The sequence below is a fragment of the Pteropus medius genome, unplaced genomic scaffold (genome assembly GCF_902729225.1).
Source record: "Pteropus medius unplaced genomic scaffold, Ma_sr-lr_union100, whole genome shotgun sequence".
Classification (NCBI taxonomy): Eukaryota; Metazoa; Chordata; class Mammalia; order Chiroptera; family Pteropodidae; genus Pteropus; species Pteropus medius.
This window is the reverse complement of record NW_024349800.1, coordinates 48,619,968-48,637,306: the sequence shown is the minus strand read 5'-3', so window position 1 is coordinate 48,637,306 and position 17,339 is coordinate 48,619,968. Positions and strand designations below refer to the sequence as shown.

The window sequence follows — 17,339 nt, the reverse complement described above, 5'->3', positions numbered from 1 at the left end:
AGACACGATACAGACAGACAAGACAAACTACAGGTAGCACAAAACGCTAGCGTACCCAAAAACCTGAATACCTGAACCAGAAACCTGAATACCTGAAGTCAAGTCTGACGTCTCAGACCTTGACCGAACCAGGGAAGTATTGCTGCGTCCAGCCTTCCACTAGTTTTCTTTAGGGCCCACTGACCGACAGATCCCAGTGCAGTCTGACTCACCAGTGAAGCTGCTCCAGATGGCTTGTGCCCAATTGTTACAGAATTGAACCTTTTGTCCACCTGCCCTCCTGAGCGAGTCTGCTTGGCATCCGGGGCTGAGAAACGTCTCTCAGCGGCTGTCCCCTGGATGCGGCAGGTCCTCGCCCAAGGTGGCCGAGGTCACGGGTCTTAGGACATCTCCCCCTCTGGAGAGATCTCGCTGGCGCCTCTAAATGTTGTGACACGATCAATTCTAAGACCCACGGAGCCAATTGAGATGAATTATGAGCCTTTATTAGCCTGCCGGGGACTGACTCTCTACCACGCAGGGTTCCAGGAGATCAGCCCCGAGCTCCCAAAAGAGGCAGTTTATAAAGCCTAGAACCACACCCTGGTTTAACATCACACAAGCAAACAGATTAACCACACCCTAGTTAACATCAAACAAGCAAGCAGATCACAGAAGCAGAAGTTGGCCCTCAGCATATCTTTGCCCAGAACCACACCCTTAACACTCCTCTTGTACCTTTTGGGCATTTAAGTCCTCCCTCTGCTCCATTCTTTGCCCCTCACACCTCCTCTTTTCCCCCTCATTTGTTTCCATGGACGGACACAGCCTGACACGCTACTCAGAGATAAAACCAGTATGGCCCCCCAGTGGCTTGCCTGGTGAGGGTGGCCTCTGGGAGTGCTTACCTCCAGGTAGGCCGACAGTGTCATGGGAGCTGTGGGTTGGAGCCTAGTCACTCATGCGCCCTCCCTGATCCGCTAACGTAGCCCGAGTGGCTGGTCTAGACATATTTGTCTTCCTACAATGGGCTAGGTTTGTCTAACACCCGTGTGCTATGAATGTTGCCTTTGAGCTTGTCATCTCCTCTGGCTTTATCCTATTAAGTGGCCACATCACGGACTGTTCAATGACTTTATTTATGTTTGCACTGCACTGACTCACCAGGGTTTCCAGTTAAGCACGCTAGTCTTACTATTCTGTTCTATAAGGAGTGGAGGTAGAAAAAGGAACCAGTGCACTTCTTAGGAAATGGCTTCTTTGGGAGCCCATAGCATGACCAGGAAGTATGTCAGTGGTTTCTAGGGAGACTCAATTCTAAAAATACTGGTGACCGAGGTCCGTCAAGCTGGCTTCCTGGTGCACCATTTGCATACAGTTTGCATCTGATGCTTGCATGCGTTAGGGGCGTTGAGTGCTGTTCTCTGGCAATCTTCAAGCCAATGTGATCCTTTTTGTACCCAGGTGGTTTCAATTTTAATTTGTTGCCCTCTTACTTATTCATGGTGGCCCAGAAATACAAAGCAATGGCGGGGAAGGGAAGCAAGAGGCAGAAAGAAGGCCAAGTGAGAGGGGAGAATGAGGGCCACGAGTGACCTTCTATGGGACATCTCTTTGGAGAGGCTGAGTCCAGTTAACAGTGTGGCCTCCAGAGAGGAGTGAGTCTCTTTAGAACAGATTCCCAGGGCTCCCAGCAACAGCCTGGTCTTCAGCTCTCCACTCCCGTGGCCAACAGATTCAGCCTCAGCAGCTGTCCTCTGACTGGGAGACGTGGCGCTCCCCTCCCATTTGGCATCCTTCGCCACATTGTGGGGAATGTTGACCTGACCTTCTTACCTGTGTTCTTGTCTTTGCAGTCCACTCTCTGAGACCTTCGGATATTAAATTTGTGGCAGCCATCGGTGATGTGGAAACTGTGAGTATTTGAGGAGACAGAGGTGGGAGGTGGAGTTTGGGACTCATGACCCTCTGAATGAGCTCCCAGTAATCAGATGGGAGGTTTCATTTTGGGAGAGAGAAACATTCTCTGAGTTGGAGAAATCCTAAAATCTAGGGGGTTTTGAGTCTTTTTTTTTTCTTTTCTCTCTAATCAAATAAATACCTCCCTTTATGTTCAAGTGAGGAAACTTTGGGAGTGTTTCATTAATAAATTAAACCCATTGATACATTAAGTCGAAGATCACACAGAATTTTAAAAGTAATCTCTTAAACTTTCTATTAAAAAGATAAAGAAAAAATGTCCTTATTTGCTTGGTAAACTTTAAAAAATACTTCCATCTTTGCTAATACATTTTAAGTGGTATATTTTACATGGTTAGGCAAAGAAGGAAAAAAGCAGTAAGGAAAAGATGAACAGAGAGAGAGATATCTAGAGAGAAGAGGGTTGGAAGACAGAGTGAATGTCAGTGTGATTCCCCAGTCAGTCCTGGCTTCCGCCCCCCTCCCCCCACCCCATCTTAGTAAAGGCCTGCTACCCGCACCGCCCCGCCCCTCAAGTCCCAGCTGGGCAGATCACTCAGCAGGTGTTCACTGCTCTGCCCAGAGCACGGCCACACCTCCCGCACCTGAACCTGAACATTTTCTCCCCACCAGTGTCTTCCTCCCGCCTTCCCTGCCAGTCTCCTTCCTTGCGTCCCTCCCCTGTCCCTGTACCCCCTTTAACCTCAGCCCCTTCGCCTGGGCCCAGGCTGCCGCCTCGCTGCAGGCCCCAGCCCACTACCCCACGCGCACGGTGCCTGCTGTATGTAAGTTACAAGACTTCACATTGGAAACCTGAACAGGAGCCCAGTGAAGTCAGGCAGGCAGAGCTTCCCATCCTTGTTTTATTCCATCCGTGCTGGTGCTGAACGGAATGAGTGACTGTGTGCGTATGGATGGCGGGTGACGGTGGAAATTTGCTGCTGGGAGGGATGTGAAGGGGGGTTGGGGAATAAATGAGAAAAGAGGTTTCATGTTACGAATGGCACATTGACTTTGCTGAGCATGTGTGTCCCTGCACGCCGATGGTTACATTCCAGAGCCCGGAATGTGTGACACTCGCGGGAGAACCTCCGTATTCTTCCGCTTTGGGCAGGGAAATTCACTGCAAGAAAATCTCCACCCCAAGTCCGGTTTCTAAAGTTAAACCAATCGATGACTTCTACTCTTTGGTCTCAGCGATGAAAGAGCTTCTTACTCATGAATTATTCAGACTCCACAGCTCCTGCCTGTCACTCAGCTCATCCTTTCTCCTCCTGTGAGCCTGAGGCCTGTGGCGCTGGAATACAGTTTCTGTCCATGATGGTCTCCCAGCCCCAGAGTCATTATACTGATGAGCACCTCAGCCTTCAGGATAAAGCTTGAAAGCACAGCTCCTAGGAGGCCATCTCCCTCTGCCCTGAGAGCCTGCTGTCACGAACTGGTGTATAAAAAGTCAGGCTGGGGCAAAATAATGGAAAACAGTGAATTTAAAAAGGAAACAGTTCATAATGCTAATGATTTTGCTTTGAGTTCCTGGAGCTTTCTGTAACCAAGGCACTATCGCTTACCTGTGACTGTAATTAGCGCTTATTTGTTTAATTGCTCTGGACTCTTTTCTTCATAGCACTTTAAAGATCAGATTTGTAAATGTTCATAAAAGTTACTCTCAAACTGGTATGATACATGCTCAATATGAGAGACAAACAAAATACATATATTTATAGTATAAAAAACTGAGTTTGCCATTCACATCTCTTATTCTGCTTATCAACCACACTTTTTTTTTTTGAGAAAGAGGAGAGGGAGGGATGCAAGGGGGAGAAAAGAGTGTGTGTGTGACAGTATTGTGTGTGTGTGTGTGAGAGAGAGACCTAAAGTAGGGTCAGACTGTAATATCCTATCTGTGACTTGGTTTTTTGCTTAACTGTCATAGACATTTTTCTGGGCCAGGGAGGTTATAAGCCACTATGTCAAAATCCTGGAAGGCGGGGACTGTGTCTGGCTTAGCTTTGTGTCTCCAGCACCATAGTACCTGCCACAGGGCAGGCGTCCAGCCAATGAAGAGTGCGAAGAGGAAATGACTGGCAGCAGGCAAAACAGAGACATAGGCGTTTCCTGGGTTTGCCCAGCTTTACCTTGCTCACTGAGCTCTTCCCCTCACTTTGAGCCTCATTCTTCTTGTTCTCCTTCCTTTCCCCACTCACCCGTCTACACCCCTCCCCCCATCGAGCTTGGTCTGAGGAAGACTTCTGCTACTAGTCAGACTCCCTTTGGTTGGGCACAGACTTTTCCATGTTGTCTCAGCCCCAGGAGAGCTGCTTTTCTCATGACGTCACCTGTCTGGCATCTTTGACTGGCTCCTTGGGGAGAAGCAAGGGACTCCATCCCCAGTTAGAGAAATGTCATGGTCAGCCCGTGCTCCTGAGAGGACTTCTGAGGCATGATCCAATTGTGTAGACCGGCTGTCATTTGAGTCAGGTGGTTAAGGATAAACAGACTCTTTAAAGAGAAGCAGCAGCAGGCTGGGTATAGACAGTGTGGGTACAGCTGTCACCTGTCACCACCATACCTGAAGACACTGTCTTCTAGGAATTTAAATCTCTGAAAATAATACTACTGACAGCAGCTAATGTGTACTGAGCACCTTCTATGTCGTGGGCAGGATTCCAAACACCCCTAGGACCTTTTGCGAAAGACACAATTCCTGGGTGGGTCACCCTGTGTCACCTCTGGCCCAACAACAAGGGCACCTTTCCAACAGAGAGGGTCCTGGTCATCTAGGATCTTACCAAGAGAAAAATCAGAACCTTATTTTGTTCCTTCAAAAAGTATTTATTGAACAAATATTTATCGAGTACTTATGATGTGTCAACACCGTCCTAGGCTCAAGGAATATAGTCCAAAGCAAAACAGACAGAAATCCCTGCTCTCGTGGTTCTTACATTCCGGTCAGGGGAGACAGACAATAACCAAAATGAGTCTTAGATTATGGACAGTCACAGCGACGCTATCTCCTTTACTTCTATGTAGAGTGTGACTAGGGTTTCACGATGCGTTTAAATCTAAGCTCTCCTGCCCCATTTCTGTTCTGAGGGAAATGGTCACACCATCTATTGCTCTGGGTTCTGACCAACGATGCTGTGCAGGAAGCCTGACATTCACGGGCAGATTGGACCCTTCCCTGGATCTGTGGGTTCCCTTTTATCACTGAGAGGGGCTGTCAGGTAGCCGGGGTCTCTCGAGAACAGTCTCTGCTGCCTTCCCTGGCTGGGTGTTAACGCTGCTTATCTTTTCCAGCTTCCAGACTCAGGAACAGCCGACATAGAGAATCACCAATGGTAAATACCTTGGAATCATTGGGAAGCAGGGCTGGGAGGAGCCTCAGTGCTGATGGGCTCTCATCTCCTGGTTTCACCGATGGGGAAACCTGAGGGCCAGGCTGGCGAGGCCTCGCACTGGCTCTCTTAGGAGCAGGTGGCAGAGTCGGGGACAGAACCCAGCCTCCTGCCTTCCAGTCCAACACTCGCCATGCCTGGCTCCCTGGGTGAAAGGAAAAGCAGAAAAGGCCTAAGGGTGGATTCTTGCTTCCCACCACCAGGCTTATGGCTCTCCATAGCATGCAGGGTGGACGAGGTTCAGCCTCATTCTACACAGGGCTCTGCAGCTCGGGCCCTACTGGAGATGTGGAGAGGAGGGTTCAGATGGAGCTGTGCACCCCATTTGAGTAAATCCATTGCCATCCAAGCTATGTCTCTGACTCCGGGAAGGATAACCCCAGAACCTGAGCCAGACTGAGCCAAAGCTGGTCATGAAGCAGACCACAGCGAGCAGCCCAAGGAAAGGGTTGTTGGCAGGTGACAACTGCCGTCTGACGCTTGCATGTTTGCTTCTACTTGTAGGACTGGAAAAAGGCCAGAGCAGGTGTGCATGGGAGTGGTGACAGGTGAGTTCTGTGTATTTATGGCCAGATTCCAGATTGTCCTTATCCCTCCCAACACAACAGCATTCTAGTTAACGAAGAGAATCTCCTATCGACTGCTTCATCACTGAGCCTAAAGAGAAAGGAGGAGGCATTCTGAGACAGACAGGGAGCCCGGGTATGAAAAGGCACATATCCTATGAGAGGTTTCTCTGAGCAGAGAGAAGTCAGGAGGCATGGGGTGACGTTAGGGGACATGGGAGCAGGGCCCAGCACTGGCTGGGCCAGAGTCCCAAGGCTCCTTCTCCCCCAGAGTCCTGAGGCTCCTTGTCCCCCAGGCCTCCAGGACCGGACTAGTAGCGTGTCATCTGGGGAAAGGGCCTGCCATTTATTGCTTCCCCGCACCAAGGAGAAGACCCCAGTCTAATTTTCAGCTTATTTCATTTTGTAATCACTTCCTTGCTTATAAAATAGATATTGCAATTGGGTTCAGAAAAATGAAATGAAGAAAAGGAAAATCAACTATATAGCTCACTATCTAGAGATAATCATGAACGTTTTGGCCTTCTTCCGTATGAATGCCATCTGTGACCTGTTGTTTTGTTTTCATTTAACATCAAACGTCTCTTATGACTCTATTAAGTCGCCTGAGACCCTAAGTCCTTTAACGCCAGCTGAATTAGCCTCGTGGGATATTAGAGTCACCTCTGCTTGGTGCTCACAAGTCAATGACAAGAAGTGAGAAGGCTCAGACCACAATGCACGTGCTCTTCCGAGCTGACACTTCTGGAAGAATAATGACAGCAAGGTGGCTAGTGCCTGTCAATTCAGCCAGTGATTTTCACCAAGGGCCTGGGAAGTATAAGGCTCCTTGCAAAGGACGGGGATGACTCCGACACTGGCCCTGCTTTCAGCCCTCGCCACCCAGCAGGGGAGGCTGAGGCCTGCTGTCCAGCCTTCCAGGGTCCGACGGACAGGTGGTAGCCAAAGTGGTAGGAGGGTGCCCTTGCAAAGGATCAAAAGGTTCTGAAAAACGACGCCCTTACTGACTTAGCGACTGTCACCGCTCTGTCTAGGTTTGGCCCTGTTTACCTTTAAATGGTAGAAAGAAAAAAAAAACAACGAAATATTTGTCGTGTCTGGGATGATGGAATGTAGTTTAGACCCTGAAACCACAAAGACGGCTTATTTGCCTGATTTTTTAGTTTGTCTCCTTTTTATTGTCCCTCACCCACCTGATAACAAGTCCTAACTGCCCCTCCTTTAGCAGAGAGTGACCAGGAGCCCCACCTGGCCAGAGGCGCCGCCGAAGGCTGGGCAGTGAGGGCTGATCTGGTGCCCGGATGTCCTCAAAGGCAGGACTCATCGTTGCTGCCAGTGAATCCAGCCTACATTAGGCAGGGGGCGGGAAGGAGGAGTGGAGTGTGAGTCCTGGAAGCTCAGCTGGGTGACCAAGCCAGCAGAGGAGCCAAGGAGAAGGTGCTCTGGGGACATCTAGGCCCCTGCAGTGTGCAATGGGGCCAGCCTGAGCTCAGTCCATCTGTCCTTCAACCCCAGGACCTTATAGCTCTTCAAATCTAGCCACGCTTTGCCTACCACAGCCAGCGTGCAGATGGGAAAACTGAGTCGGGGGTGGCGGGGCAGGGGGAGGGACTTTCTCAAGTTACATGGTTAGTACCTGGCGGAGTCCCTGTGGACTCAAATGGTCCTGCCCCACAGCCTGTGCCCTATCCTGACCCCTCTGGCAATCCAGAGAGAGAACAGACCAGGTACACAGCAGATGTAAAACAAAATGACGGGCAGATTTATGTGAAAAGATCTAAGGTCCTGTTTGACCACAAGAAGCAATATCATACAAATACCTTTAACTACAAAGCAGTTCTCTTTCAAAGACCTAGAGCAGACATTCATGTTCTATCGTTCACCCTCACAGAGTCTCCTGAGGTGAAGTGTTCTCCCCACCCATACATAGTCATACCACTCACTTACACACACACTCACACTCAGTTCACACACACACGCACTCACATGCACACACACATACTCAACACACACTCTCACACTCAGCTCGCATACTCTCATGCTCATACGCGCTCGCAGCACCACACACACACTCACATGTGTGCACACACTGTCCCTAAAGTCTTCCACTGGCCTCAGAGGTCTCGTGGGAATGGGCTCCTTCTGCAAGGTGGTCAGCACTTAGAACAGGAAAAGGAAGTTCATTAGTTTGGGACAGGATGAAGATGGAGCCACACACGACTTGGGTGGCTGCCCAGCCCGACAGAGCTGAGTGACCGGTCTCCCAACTCCAGCCCAGCTCCCCACCCCTTCTCTGTCTGCTGCCTGCACAGTGTCAGCTCCCTGCACAGGGAGCCCCTTTAAAGCCGCCTTCTGGATTCTGCTCCCATGAAGCCCCAGACACTTCTGGATGGAGGCAGAAGGGACGGGGGACTGGGGAGGGGGTGGAAGCATCTCCTTCTCATCACCCTCTCCCCCGTCTGCCCTCTCATGTCTCCTGGGAGCAAGACACAACTGCTCCTTGACAGCACTATTTTTAGCGGTCCTCTGGCTGTCAGCTCTGGGACATGTTCTCTGTATGTTCCCTGGAGCTTTCCCACCCTGCTGTCACTCTCAGAAGAAGGGAGGGGGACCGGGAGGCAGCCTGCCTGGGTCTCGGTCCCACACACTTTCTCTCATAGGGCGATAGCGCACAACGGTAAAAACCTTTGGCATCTGAGGGCTTTGGATCAAATCCCAGCAACTTCAGTTAGCCTGGAGACCTCGAGCGGGTTGCTTAGCTTCTCTCAGCCTCAGTTTCCCCTTCATACATGTAAAGCGCTTAGCACTGGGCCTGGCCTAGGATTTAAAGGATGTTAGTCCCTTGCAGCCCGAGGCAGTGTGAGGTCTTGCTTTGGAACAGGGGCAGCAACCATGGTACCTCCCCGCAACTCCACAGGCGACGTCCAGCTGTCAGAGCCACAGCCTCAAACCCGCGCTCTCTTTAGTCCTTTCAGAAGTCATCCGACGCTTCAGTCCCTCTGTGCTGAGGCCCGTGTGCACCCCTGGGAAGAGCCTGGGACCCCACAGTGGTGCCGAGTAAGTCCCTTTGCTAGCTCTCTCCAGGGCTGTGGATTCCTGCCAGTCTTGGACGTCTGGGCAGGAGGGTCTGGCAAAGTCAAAAAAAGGCTTAAAAAGTAGAGGTCTGTGTTAAGTCAAAGCCAAAATGCCTCTCGTGGCTGATTTCAGTCTCCCCGATAGGCCTGATTTAAAAAGTCAGGCCAATGTCTGCCCTCCAGAAGCCAGGGGTGGTGCAGTGCAGCCTTGGGCTCAGAGACTGGCATCTGGGCAGGGGTGAGGGGCAAACTTCTAGCCCTGGGCAAAGTTATATTTATCTGATTTTCTCTCTGCCCTGCTCCGCCTGTGCAGGGACTTGTGGATTCAGGCAAAAGAACTGGTGAGGAGCATGAAAGAGAACCAGGTAAGAATCTACTGGACTCTCTGGTTGGGGCTGCCCATGCCTGGTGCAAGGCAGTCAGACCAAACACATCAGGCAGCCATTGTGCCCTGAATTCAGCAAGGAAGATCTGGGCACTCCAAAAATGCCCTTCCCGTGGTGATTCTCTGGAGACCCTTAAATCATAGGGCCACTTCTTATGTGCACAATGGCATTATTCTGTGTGGTCCGGCTAAAAGTCAGCAGATGAAGTAAGTGACATCTTACTTAGGGAGGTGGTCGAGAGCTTGGGTTCTAGAGGGCGTCCGGTTTGAGAGTGAATCCTGAATTCTCCCCCTATTAGCTATGTGATACTGAGTAAGGCATTTAACCTCTCTAAGCCTCAGTTTTCCCATTTGTGAAATGGGTATAATAAAAGAAGCTACAGCACAGGACTTAGGGAGGATGAAATGAGGAGTCGGGCGTGCCTGGCACTGTGAAAGCCTATAGTCGTCATTGTCATTGAAGTGATGATTGCTGTTATTATTAATTACTGTATTCATTTTAGTTCTGAGGTGGAGGCCTCTGTAACATACATGCTGGGGCCCTGGTACGCAGACTTCTAGCAGTTCACATGGTTTTTATTTGGTAACTCATGAGTTTGTAAGAAGCATCCCCCAATCTTTGTGCTTTTCTTACGGACAAGTATCAAAGCAGGTCTTGCTGCCATGTCTGGCTCTAACCAAGTGCTGAGCCTGGACCGCTGGAACCAAGGTCAGCCGCTGTCTCAACCAGCCATGCATTTATTAAAGGGATCGGGCATTAAAGCCAGATCATTACAGGTTATATAGGGACAGCAACAAATGCAGGAGCTATGCCGTAAAGAGTTGGTTTCTCCCTAACGAGAGAATCCCAGAATTTCTGGAGTAATCATAACAATCTGGAGAATAGCTAGGAGGTCTTGAAACCAACGTTGTAATTTTACAGATGAGGAAACTGAAGTCCCGGAAGTTATATGACTGGTCCAAGTTCACACAGCTAGTTAGAGCTAAAATCTAAGGTGTCTGATTCACAGTCCAGCACTCCTCAACTACATCATGCTGCTTCTTAAAGAACAAAACGCAAGTTTACTTTTGGTTCCACGAGTGACACGTGTTTATTCAAAGTTAAAAAAATTAGAAAACACAAATGAACATAAAGAATATTACCCAGAGATGATTACTGTCGACAACTCAGGGTACATCTCTTTCCACATTTTTTTTCCAAATACATTTATTCCAAGCACCTGTGTATATTTTATAAAACAAGGAAGCTACTAGATGTAGATACTTTTTGCAACCTAATTTCCTCAATACGATATTTCACATGATGTTAATTACATTTTCCAGCATACTTTTAACAGCTATATAGTATTTCATCTTATGAGTGTTCCACAATTTACACAGCAATCCCATATTTAGACATTTATGTCTCTTTAGTTTTTTACTGTATGAACAAGGCTTCATTGTTGTAGCTAAATCTTTCGTGTATCCTTATTTCCTTAAAATACAGTCTGAAAAATGGAATTCTTGGATAAAAGGGTATGCCCTTAAAAAATAGTTTTTGATATATTTTTCCAACTTGCCTTCCAGAGCTGTTCATACAACTTTAGAATCCCATCATATACTTTGAAAAAATATATATATAAATATGATTTCATGGGGATGGGTGTATGAAATTGAAAGACGGGGAGAAATAGTTCTTTTTGTACCAGGCCTTACTACTATCTCTTTTCGATGCTGTTTCCCTTTCCTTTAGCAACTTGACTTTCAAAATGACTGGAAGCTCATCAACGTGTTCTTCAGTAACACAAGCCAGTGTCACCTGTGTCCCTCCGCCCAACAGGTAAACGGCAGGCTGGGAGGCAGAGAGATTGCAAATGTCAGGTGGGTAGAGTAAATGAAGTAAACCTGCCTGATCTACACCTGTCAGGACCTGATGGCATCTATTTCAGAGTAGATAGATAGATAGATAGATAGATAGATAGATAGATAGATAGATAGATAGATAGATAGACAGACACATACATACATACATACATACATACATACATACATACATGCCACATACATACACAATAGGGGCTCAAGCAACCTAATACCGGGACTGCTGTTTTTAACTTACCATATTTTATATCAAATTGAAGTATAGATAAACTTAGTCAATGATCATTCTACAACTGGGGAAAAACAGCTTCCTGGTTAAAAATCTTTTTGCGTCTCTTAACTCTGATTTCTTTTAAGTACTGAATTTAGAAAAGAAAGTAAGATGTGTGCTCTTGTCATTACCTCTTGAACTCTGGTTGTAATGGGAGGCCTGCTGTTTTTGTATATTCTCCAGGCTCTTTAGCTTTCCTGGGAACAGGATATGAACCATGTGGCTTCATTTATTATTCATGTAGGTGACTATCTAGGACTTAAGTCTTTATTGATGATCGTCCAGGTCAGGATCAGTTGAAAGTGTAAGGAGCAGCTTAGATACCAAGGCTATGAGGACATAAATGGCACACAGACTCTTCTTCAGGAGTCTGAGGCATGGTTGCCACCAAGCTGGCTCTGCCACTTATAGCAAACCAATTCCTTGCCCACTGTCCCCTCAGCCCCCTTCCAGGGCCTCCACCACGACACGGGCATGGGTCGACGTTTCTCGAGGTGCTGTCCTCCTCAGTTCTGTGTCCTCCTTCCACAACATGTACTCGGCCTTCCTCCGAATGCCCCGTGGCTCCACTGACTCCTGCCCCATCGCCAAAGCCCCCTCCCTTTAGAGATGTTGGGTCGTGGGAGAAGGCGGATGCAAGCCTCCCTTCCCTGGTCAGCTCTTGTTGAGCAGTCTTCCTGCAGATCTCCTGGGTTTGTGGCAAATAGACCTCGAAGTCTTGTTGTTCTACTTCACCCATGCCCAGTGAAATTTACACGCTCAGTTCTCTTCCCCCGCCCCACCGTTTGGTCCTTATGCACGCTAACATTTCTTTATGATTTACACATTCATGCATTAAAGTGCTCAAACGAGCACTTAGGCATTGCCAGATTTCTCTATATCGTCACACATTTATCCATCCATCCAAAGTTGTCTATTCATGCATAAAGTCATTCTCTCTTTTTATATGGAGACACATGCTGTTGTATTTATGATGAGTATGTTCATACTAGCTTTTGTTTGATTTTTTTTTTAATGTTGGAATGCTTTCATTGATGCTTTACTCACTCATGATTTCTTCCATACTCTTCTTGCACTCAAGCATTTTTATTTGAATTCTTGCATTCTTTCATGTATTTATGCTTTCAAGCATTCTTAACTACATGGTACTTTCTGTGTGTATGTATCCATTTATGCATTATTTACTTTTATTGGTTTTAGTTACATAAGCAATGCACAAATGTTTTCTCCTTTTAAAAAATGAAAACATTACAGTTCAAGCTAAAATACCCTTTGGCCACCACCTCTATTCCTCTCCCTTTTTATTACTAAGCCTTTTATATATCTGTGAATCCTAGTATTATTTTAGCGTGGGTGTGTGGTATTATGTGTGTGTGTGTGTGTGTGTGTGTGTGTGTGTGTGTGAATTAGAAAGATATAACATGAATAGTATTATACTGTATGCACTATTGAGCGATTTTTTCAGTAACCAAGTATTTTTGAGGTCTAGTCATGTTGATACATATGAATTGAGCTTATTCCTGTTATTTGCAAAATAGTTTTATATTGTGTAAATTTACTACATTTTATTTTGTTGTTCCCTATTGTTGGCCATTTAGGTGTTTCTAGTTTTTCACTATTATAAACAACCTTGCTTATTTACTTGAACCTTTAAAAAAAAAATACAGTGATTTTTCGGACTGTAAATTAAAGTATGTTCATAGGTCAGAAATCAGTTTAAAAGATTGCAATTAAAATTATAAATATAGAAGTAAAATAGAATAAACTATAACATTAGTATTCATTGCATACAGTCAGGTAAATGTTAGTTCATGGTTATTTTTGCTTATTTCTAGATATGTGTCCTGAGTTGTGATGTGAAACATATGTAACATTTGCAGCTCCTAGGTCTGGCTCTCAGCCAGCTTCTCTGCATCCCCGCAGCCACACTTCTGCTGCCCAGACCCCCTACTCACCTCCTGGTCTTCCCGGTGGTGCCTCTGGCCACAGCTTCCTCTTCAAGTGCACTCAGTGGCATAGCTCAGGCCCCTGATCAGAGAAGTCCTTACACAGCACTTTGCATTCCCAAAGCACATCTCAGGTTCCGTCTCTCCCTGGGGGCTTGTTCTGCAGAGTTCCGGGGGCCACTGGAGGTGCCTCTGAGGGCACACACAAGGCTGAGAGGTGGGCTTCCGGCTTCCAGCTGACTTCACGGAGCAGCCCTGCCTTTACCTGTGTCATAGGTCAAGTTTCCTGAAGTAGTTCGTGTGAGAAAAGGGTGTTTTACTGTTAAGAAGTGATAACCTCCTTTATCCCCTACTTAAGACCTGGAATTTTTCTCCCCTGCTAGGACTTTCAGCCTTTTTTTGTAGGGAATAGACAAGGCCTGTGTGCGCATTTGTTCTTTAGGGGTTTCTTAAAACCAAGGTCATAGGAGAATAAAATCAGAAGCCATCCATTAGACAGTGACAATACCTCAGGGCCGCTGTCACGTTTCCAGCTATTCAGAGGCAGGTAGGTGCTTCAGAGGTAACTGATGACCTGGCTCATTGCAGTAACACGGGATGCTTGTAGGGTCTGGATTCTGTTTACTGCTCTCTAGTTAAAGACTAGTTTTGTTAATGAATAAGATTTTAAAAAATCAGTTAAAAAGAATAGAAAAAAAATGAAGAGAAAAAAGCCAAGGACACTGCAAGAAAATATATATAATTATTTGTTGCAAATGCTTTAGGAAGCAGGTGTCAACATTTTGGAGGGGACACTGGCAGGAGGATTCAAGAAATCTGAAGTGTTTGTATCTTTTCACTGAATACGCCTCATTAGAATAAATGTCAGGGAAATAATTTATTAGAAAAAAGTTAAGTTTTGTCTCAGGCACATGTTTGATAATATAGCATTCTTCTGACTCTAGGGGCAAAAGATATAAATGAAAATATGCAGGTTCATTTGGAGAAATAAGCTTTTTCCTGACTTTGGTTTCAAGGAGGAGTTTATTATGTCTGACCTTATAGACAAGGGACATTTTTTAGGCATGTAATGTCTTCCACTAAGAAACAGGGACAGTTAGTTGTGACCAAGTGACAACCATTCTGTACCTGGAGTGACCGGATGGGCCCTGATTTCGCTCTGCAGCTGTCCATAAGCTCCCTGACAAAGAGTTTTCTAAAGCAGGCTTTGCCGTCAGGGAAGAACCACGCAGGGCTCCGCGGTGTCCCTGGGGAAGGCAGATGCCCTGAATGGGTATGGATGGGCGGCGAGGACCTTTCTAGACAGAGTTCCCAAGGCTCTTCAGAAGGAACAGTGAGATGCTTAATGTCATGCTCGGAGAGAGACTCACTCCGACCGAAGAAAATGAGACAAGGCTTTATTGCTGGCCATGGCAACAGAGCGGGCTGAATTGGCTTCCAGAGAATAACGCCCCAGCAAAGCAGAAACTCGGGAGGAGGGGCACTGCCCCACATGCGGCCCGGCCCGAGTGATTGGCAGCTATCTCCAGAGTCACCGCCTATGTCTCCCCAGGAAACAGCGCAGCTCCTGGGCCTCCCTAGTCTTCCTGTCTGAGCCAAGTCGCCTCAGGGGATGGCTGGTTTGTAGGCAGCTTAGGAGTTTGTGTTGTTATAAAGTTTATTTTTGTTAGCCGTTTTTTTGTTTTTGTTTTTACTCTGGAAAGGTAGACCGGGGTCTATTTTTGAGCTGGTCTTATTTAGTTATTTATTTTCATTACTTGCAAAGAATCAGTGGGTACGGGATGTCTTTAAATACTCAATGACAGGAGCCCTTTTCTTACTTGGGGAAAATGTGACAGGGAGAGTTCTGATACAAGAGGGGCCATGTAGACGTTTTAAGGCCCGTCTGGGTCCTGAAATCTAAGGGTAATTGTGTTCCCCCTTCGGATCTGATATTCTTCAGATAAAAGTGATTCCATCAGCCTTGGGGAGTGAATCCTGTTTCCCATCCCTGGATGTGAGCTTTAGAATTGCCTTGACCTTGAGTTTTCCCTTCCTTGACATGGAACTTCTCATTTGGGGGAGTTTGGTTTTTTCCTGGTAGACGACAGGTTGGGGAAGTCGGAAAATGGACAAAATCCTAGGAAGCTCTGGGAACTCTACACTCGTTTAAGTGAAACTGGGCTCTAGTAGAGCCTTTGTCGCTGTCATCTCTGCTGAGGGCAGGGGTTGGGGAGGGGAAGGGACAGGCCAATGTGAACCTAAGCATCCTTGGCCCCATGTTCCCTGTCCTCACCTACATTCAGCACATCTCTCCTCTCACAGCCAAAGGACGTGATGGGTGGCATGGACAAGCTGACTAGGATGCTGGACTACCTGCTCCAGGAGGTGAGGCCTGCAGCTCCCCCAACTCTGTGGGACCACACACCTGGCGCTTCCTCACGGATGCCTTCTGCAGCCACGAGAAAGCTGCCCTTCTGACGGTTGGCAAGGCAGATTCTGGTTACTCTCCAACAGCCTCCACTGGGTTGAGAAACATGGAGTAGTGCCAGATTTCCTGTGAGGAGGATAAGACCCCAGGGAAAGGGTCTGGAAGAGCCCATTTTTCACTCTTTTAAGGAAAACCTGGGTCAGGTATAGAGCCCTACACTCGTGCAAAAGATATTTCTGACAGAGTCATCTGGGGAGGAAGAAGGAATAGAGCACAGTTCTTCACGGGGGACTTGGTGACCCGCTCTTTCCCGAGACCTTTCTCTGACTGAGTCTGGGGCAGTGGTGGCCTGGAGGGGTCTGGAGAATCTTCAAGGCTTTCTTTTCTAGAGGGACCACGATGAGTGCTGCAGCTTCCAAGACTCCAGGGGGAGCTCTGTGGCTCACACCTACCCCTGAGCTCCCTGAAGAGGCAGCTTTCCATCGCAGCTTCCAGAGAGGGTTTAGAGTCCCATCCACTGTGGTCCTGCTCCCCTGTTGACACTGTGGTGGGGAGGTGCCCTGCCCACCATGAGGGATGGCGAATGACACATTTCTGCACAACCAACAGGGCTGGCACTTTAGGACCAACATCAAGCAAGCATCTCCCAAAGAGGCTCGACATACTTACCCAGACCCCAAGCTCGGCTCAAACTAGGGGTTCCAGGGAGGACCCTGGGAAGCAATGGTGACTTAGAAAATGTCCATCTTCTCCCTCGTATACTCCTAGGTCCCTAAAGCATTTGTGAACCTGATGGATCTCTCTGAGGTTGTGGGGGCCTCTCCCTGGCATCAGGAGACCCATCTCAGGTAAAAAGGGGAGTGGAATGGGACTAGTGTTTGTTGAGTGGTTGCCATGTGCCAGGCACTGTGCGGGGCACTTCACGTGCATTCATTCTGTGAGGAAAATCCAAAGGTTGGAGGCCGAGAGAGAGTAAGTACATGTGTGACATGTGTGAGACCACACAGCTAGTGAGTAAAGTCAGGCTCAGGGAGGAGCCCTCCGCCAAGTACTGTTCTGGGGACTGAGTGGAAGGATGAACTATTCAGTCTGGTCAATATAGTGCCGGATGACCTGCCCCCACCAGGATGATCTGAGAGTCTGAAAAACAGGTGTGGCAAAGCATCCATAAGCCGAGAAGTGATAGTTCTAGAAATGGGAAAGAACAAAATGGAGCCTAAGTGTATTTTATCTTCGCAGAACATGATTCCCACATATTTCTGAAATTAGTCATAGAATTTTTTACTCTTTGAACCCAAATCCGAAGATTCCTGGCTTAGCACCCAGAAAAGAAGTTCATGTGAAAAAAGTTAGGGTAGGGACGGCTGGAGGTGGTACCAATGGAAAGAGCGGACCCTGCTGAGAGGAAAGGAGGGTTCTGAAGAGAAAGGACACCCAGAGTTGGGGAGGGCGCATTGGAGGGGGTGTGGAAGCAGCAAAGGCGGGTATATCAGG

General features: G+C 47.5%; 1 protein-coding gene across 2 annotated transcripts in view; it reads left to right on the top strand.

Moving 5' to 3' along the window:
- Window positions 1-17,339, top strand: part of PLB1 (phospholipase B1) — a 147,814-nt gene that overhangs the window by 48,775 nt on the left and 81,700 nt on the right. For both annotated transcript variants that reach the window (XM_039887494.1, XM_039887495.1), the window contains exons 5-12: window positions 1,836-1,894; window positions 5,236-5,276; window positions 5,838-5,881; window positions 8,866-8,956; window positions 9,287-9,338; window positions 11,091-11,177; window positions 15,740-15,802; window positions 16,614-16,693. In XM_039887494.1, coding sequence (XP_039743428.1) covers window positions 1,836-1,894; window positions 5,236-5,276; window positions 5,838-5,881; window positions 8,866-8,956; window positions 9,287-9,338; window positions 11,091-11,177; window positions 15,740-15,802; window positions 16,614-16,693 — 517 coding nt within the window. The remainder of the gene's footprint in view (window positions 1-1,835; window positions 1,895-5,235; window positions 5,277-5,837; window positions 5,882-8,865; window positions 8,957-9,286; window positions 9,339-11,090; window positions 11,178-15,739; window positions 15,803-16,613; window positions 16,694-17,339) is intronic.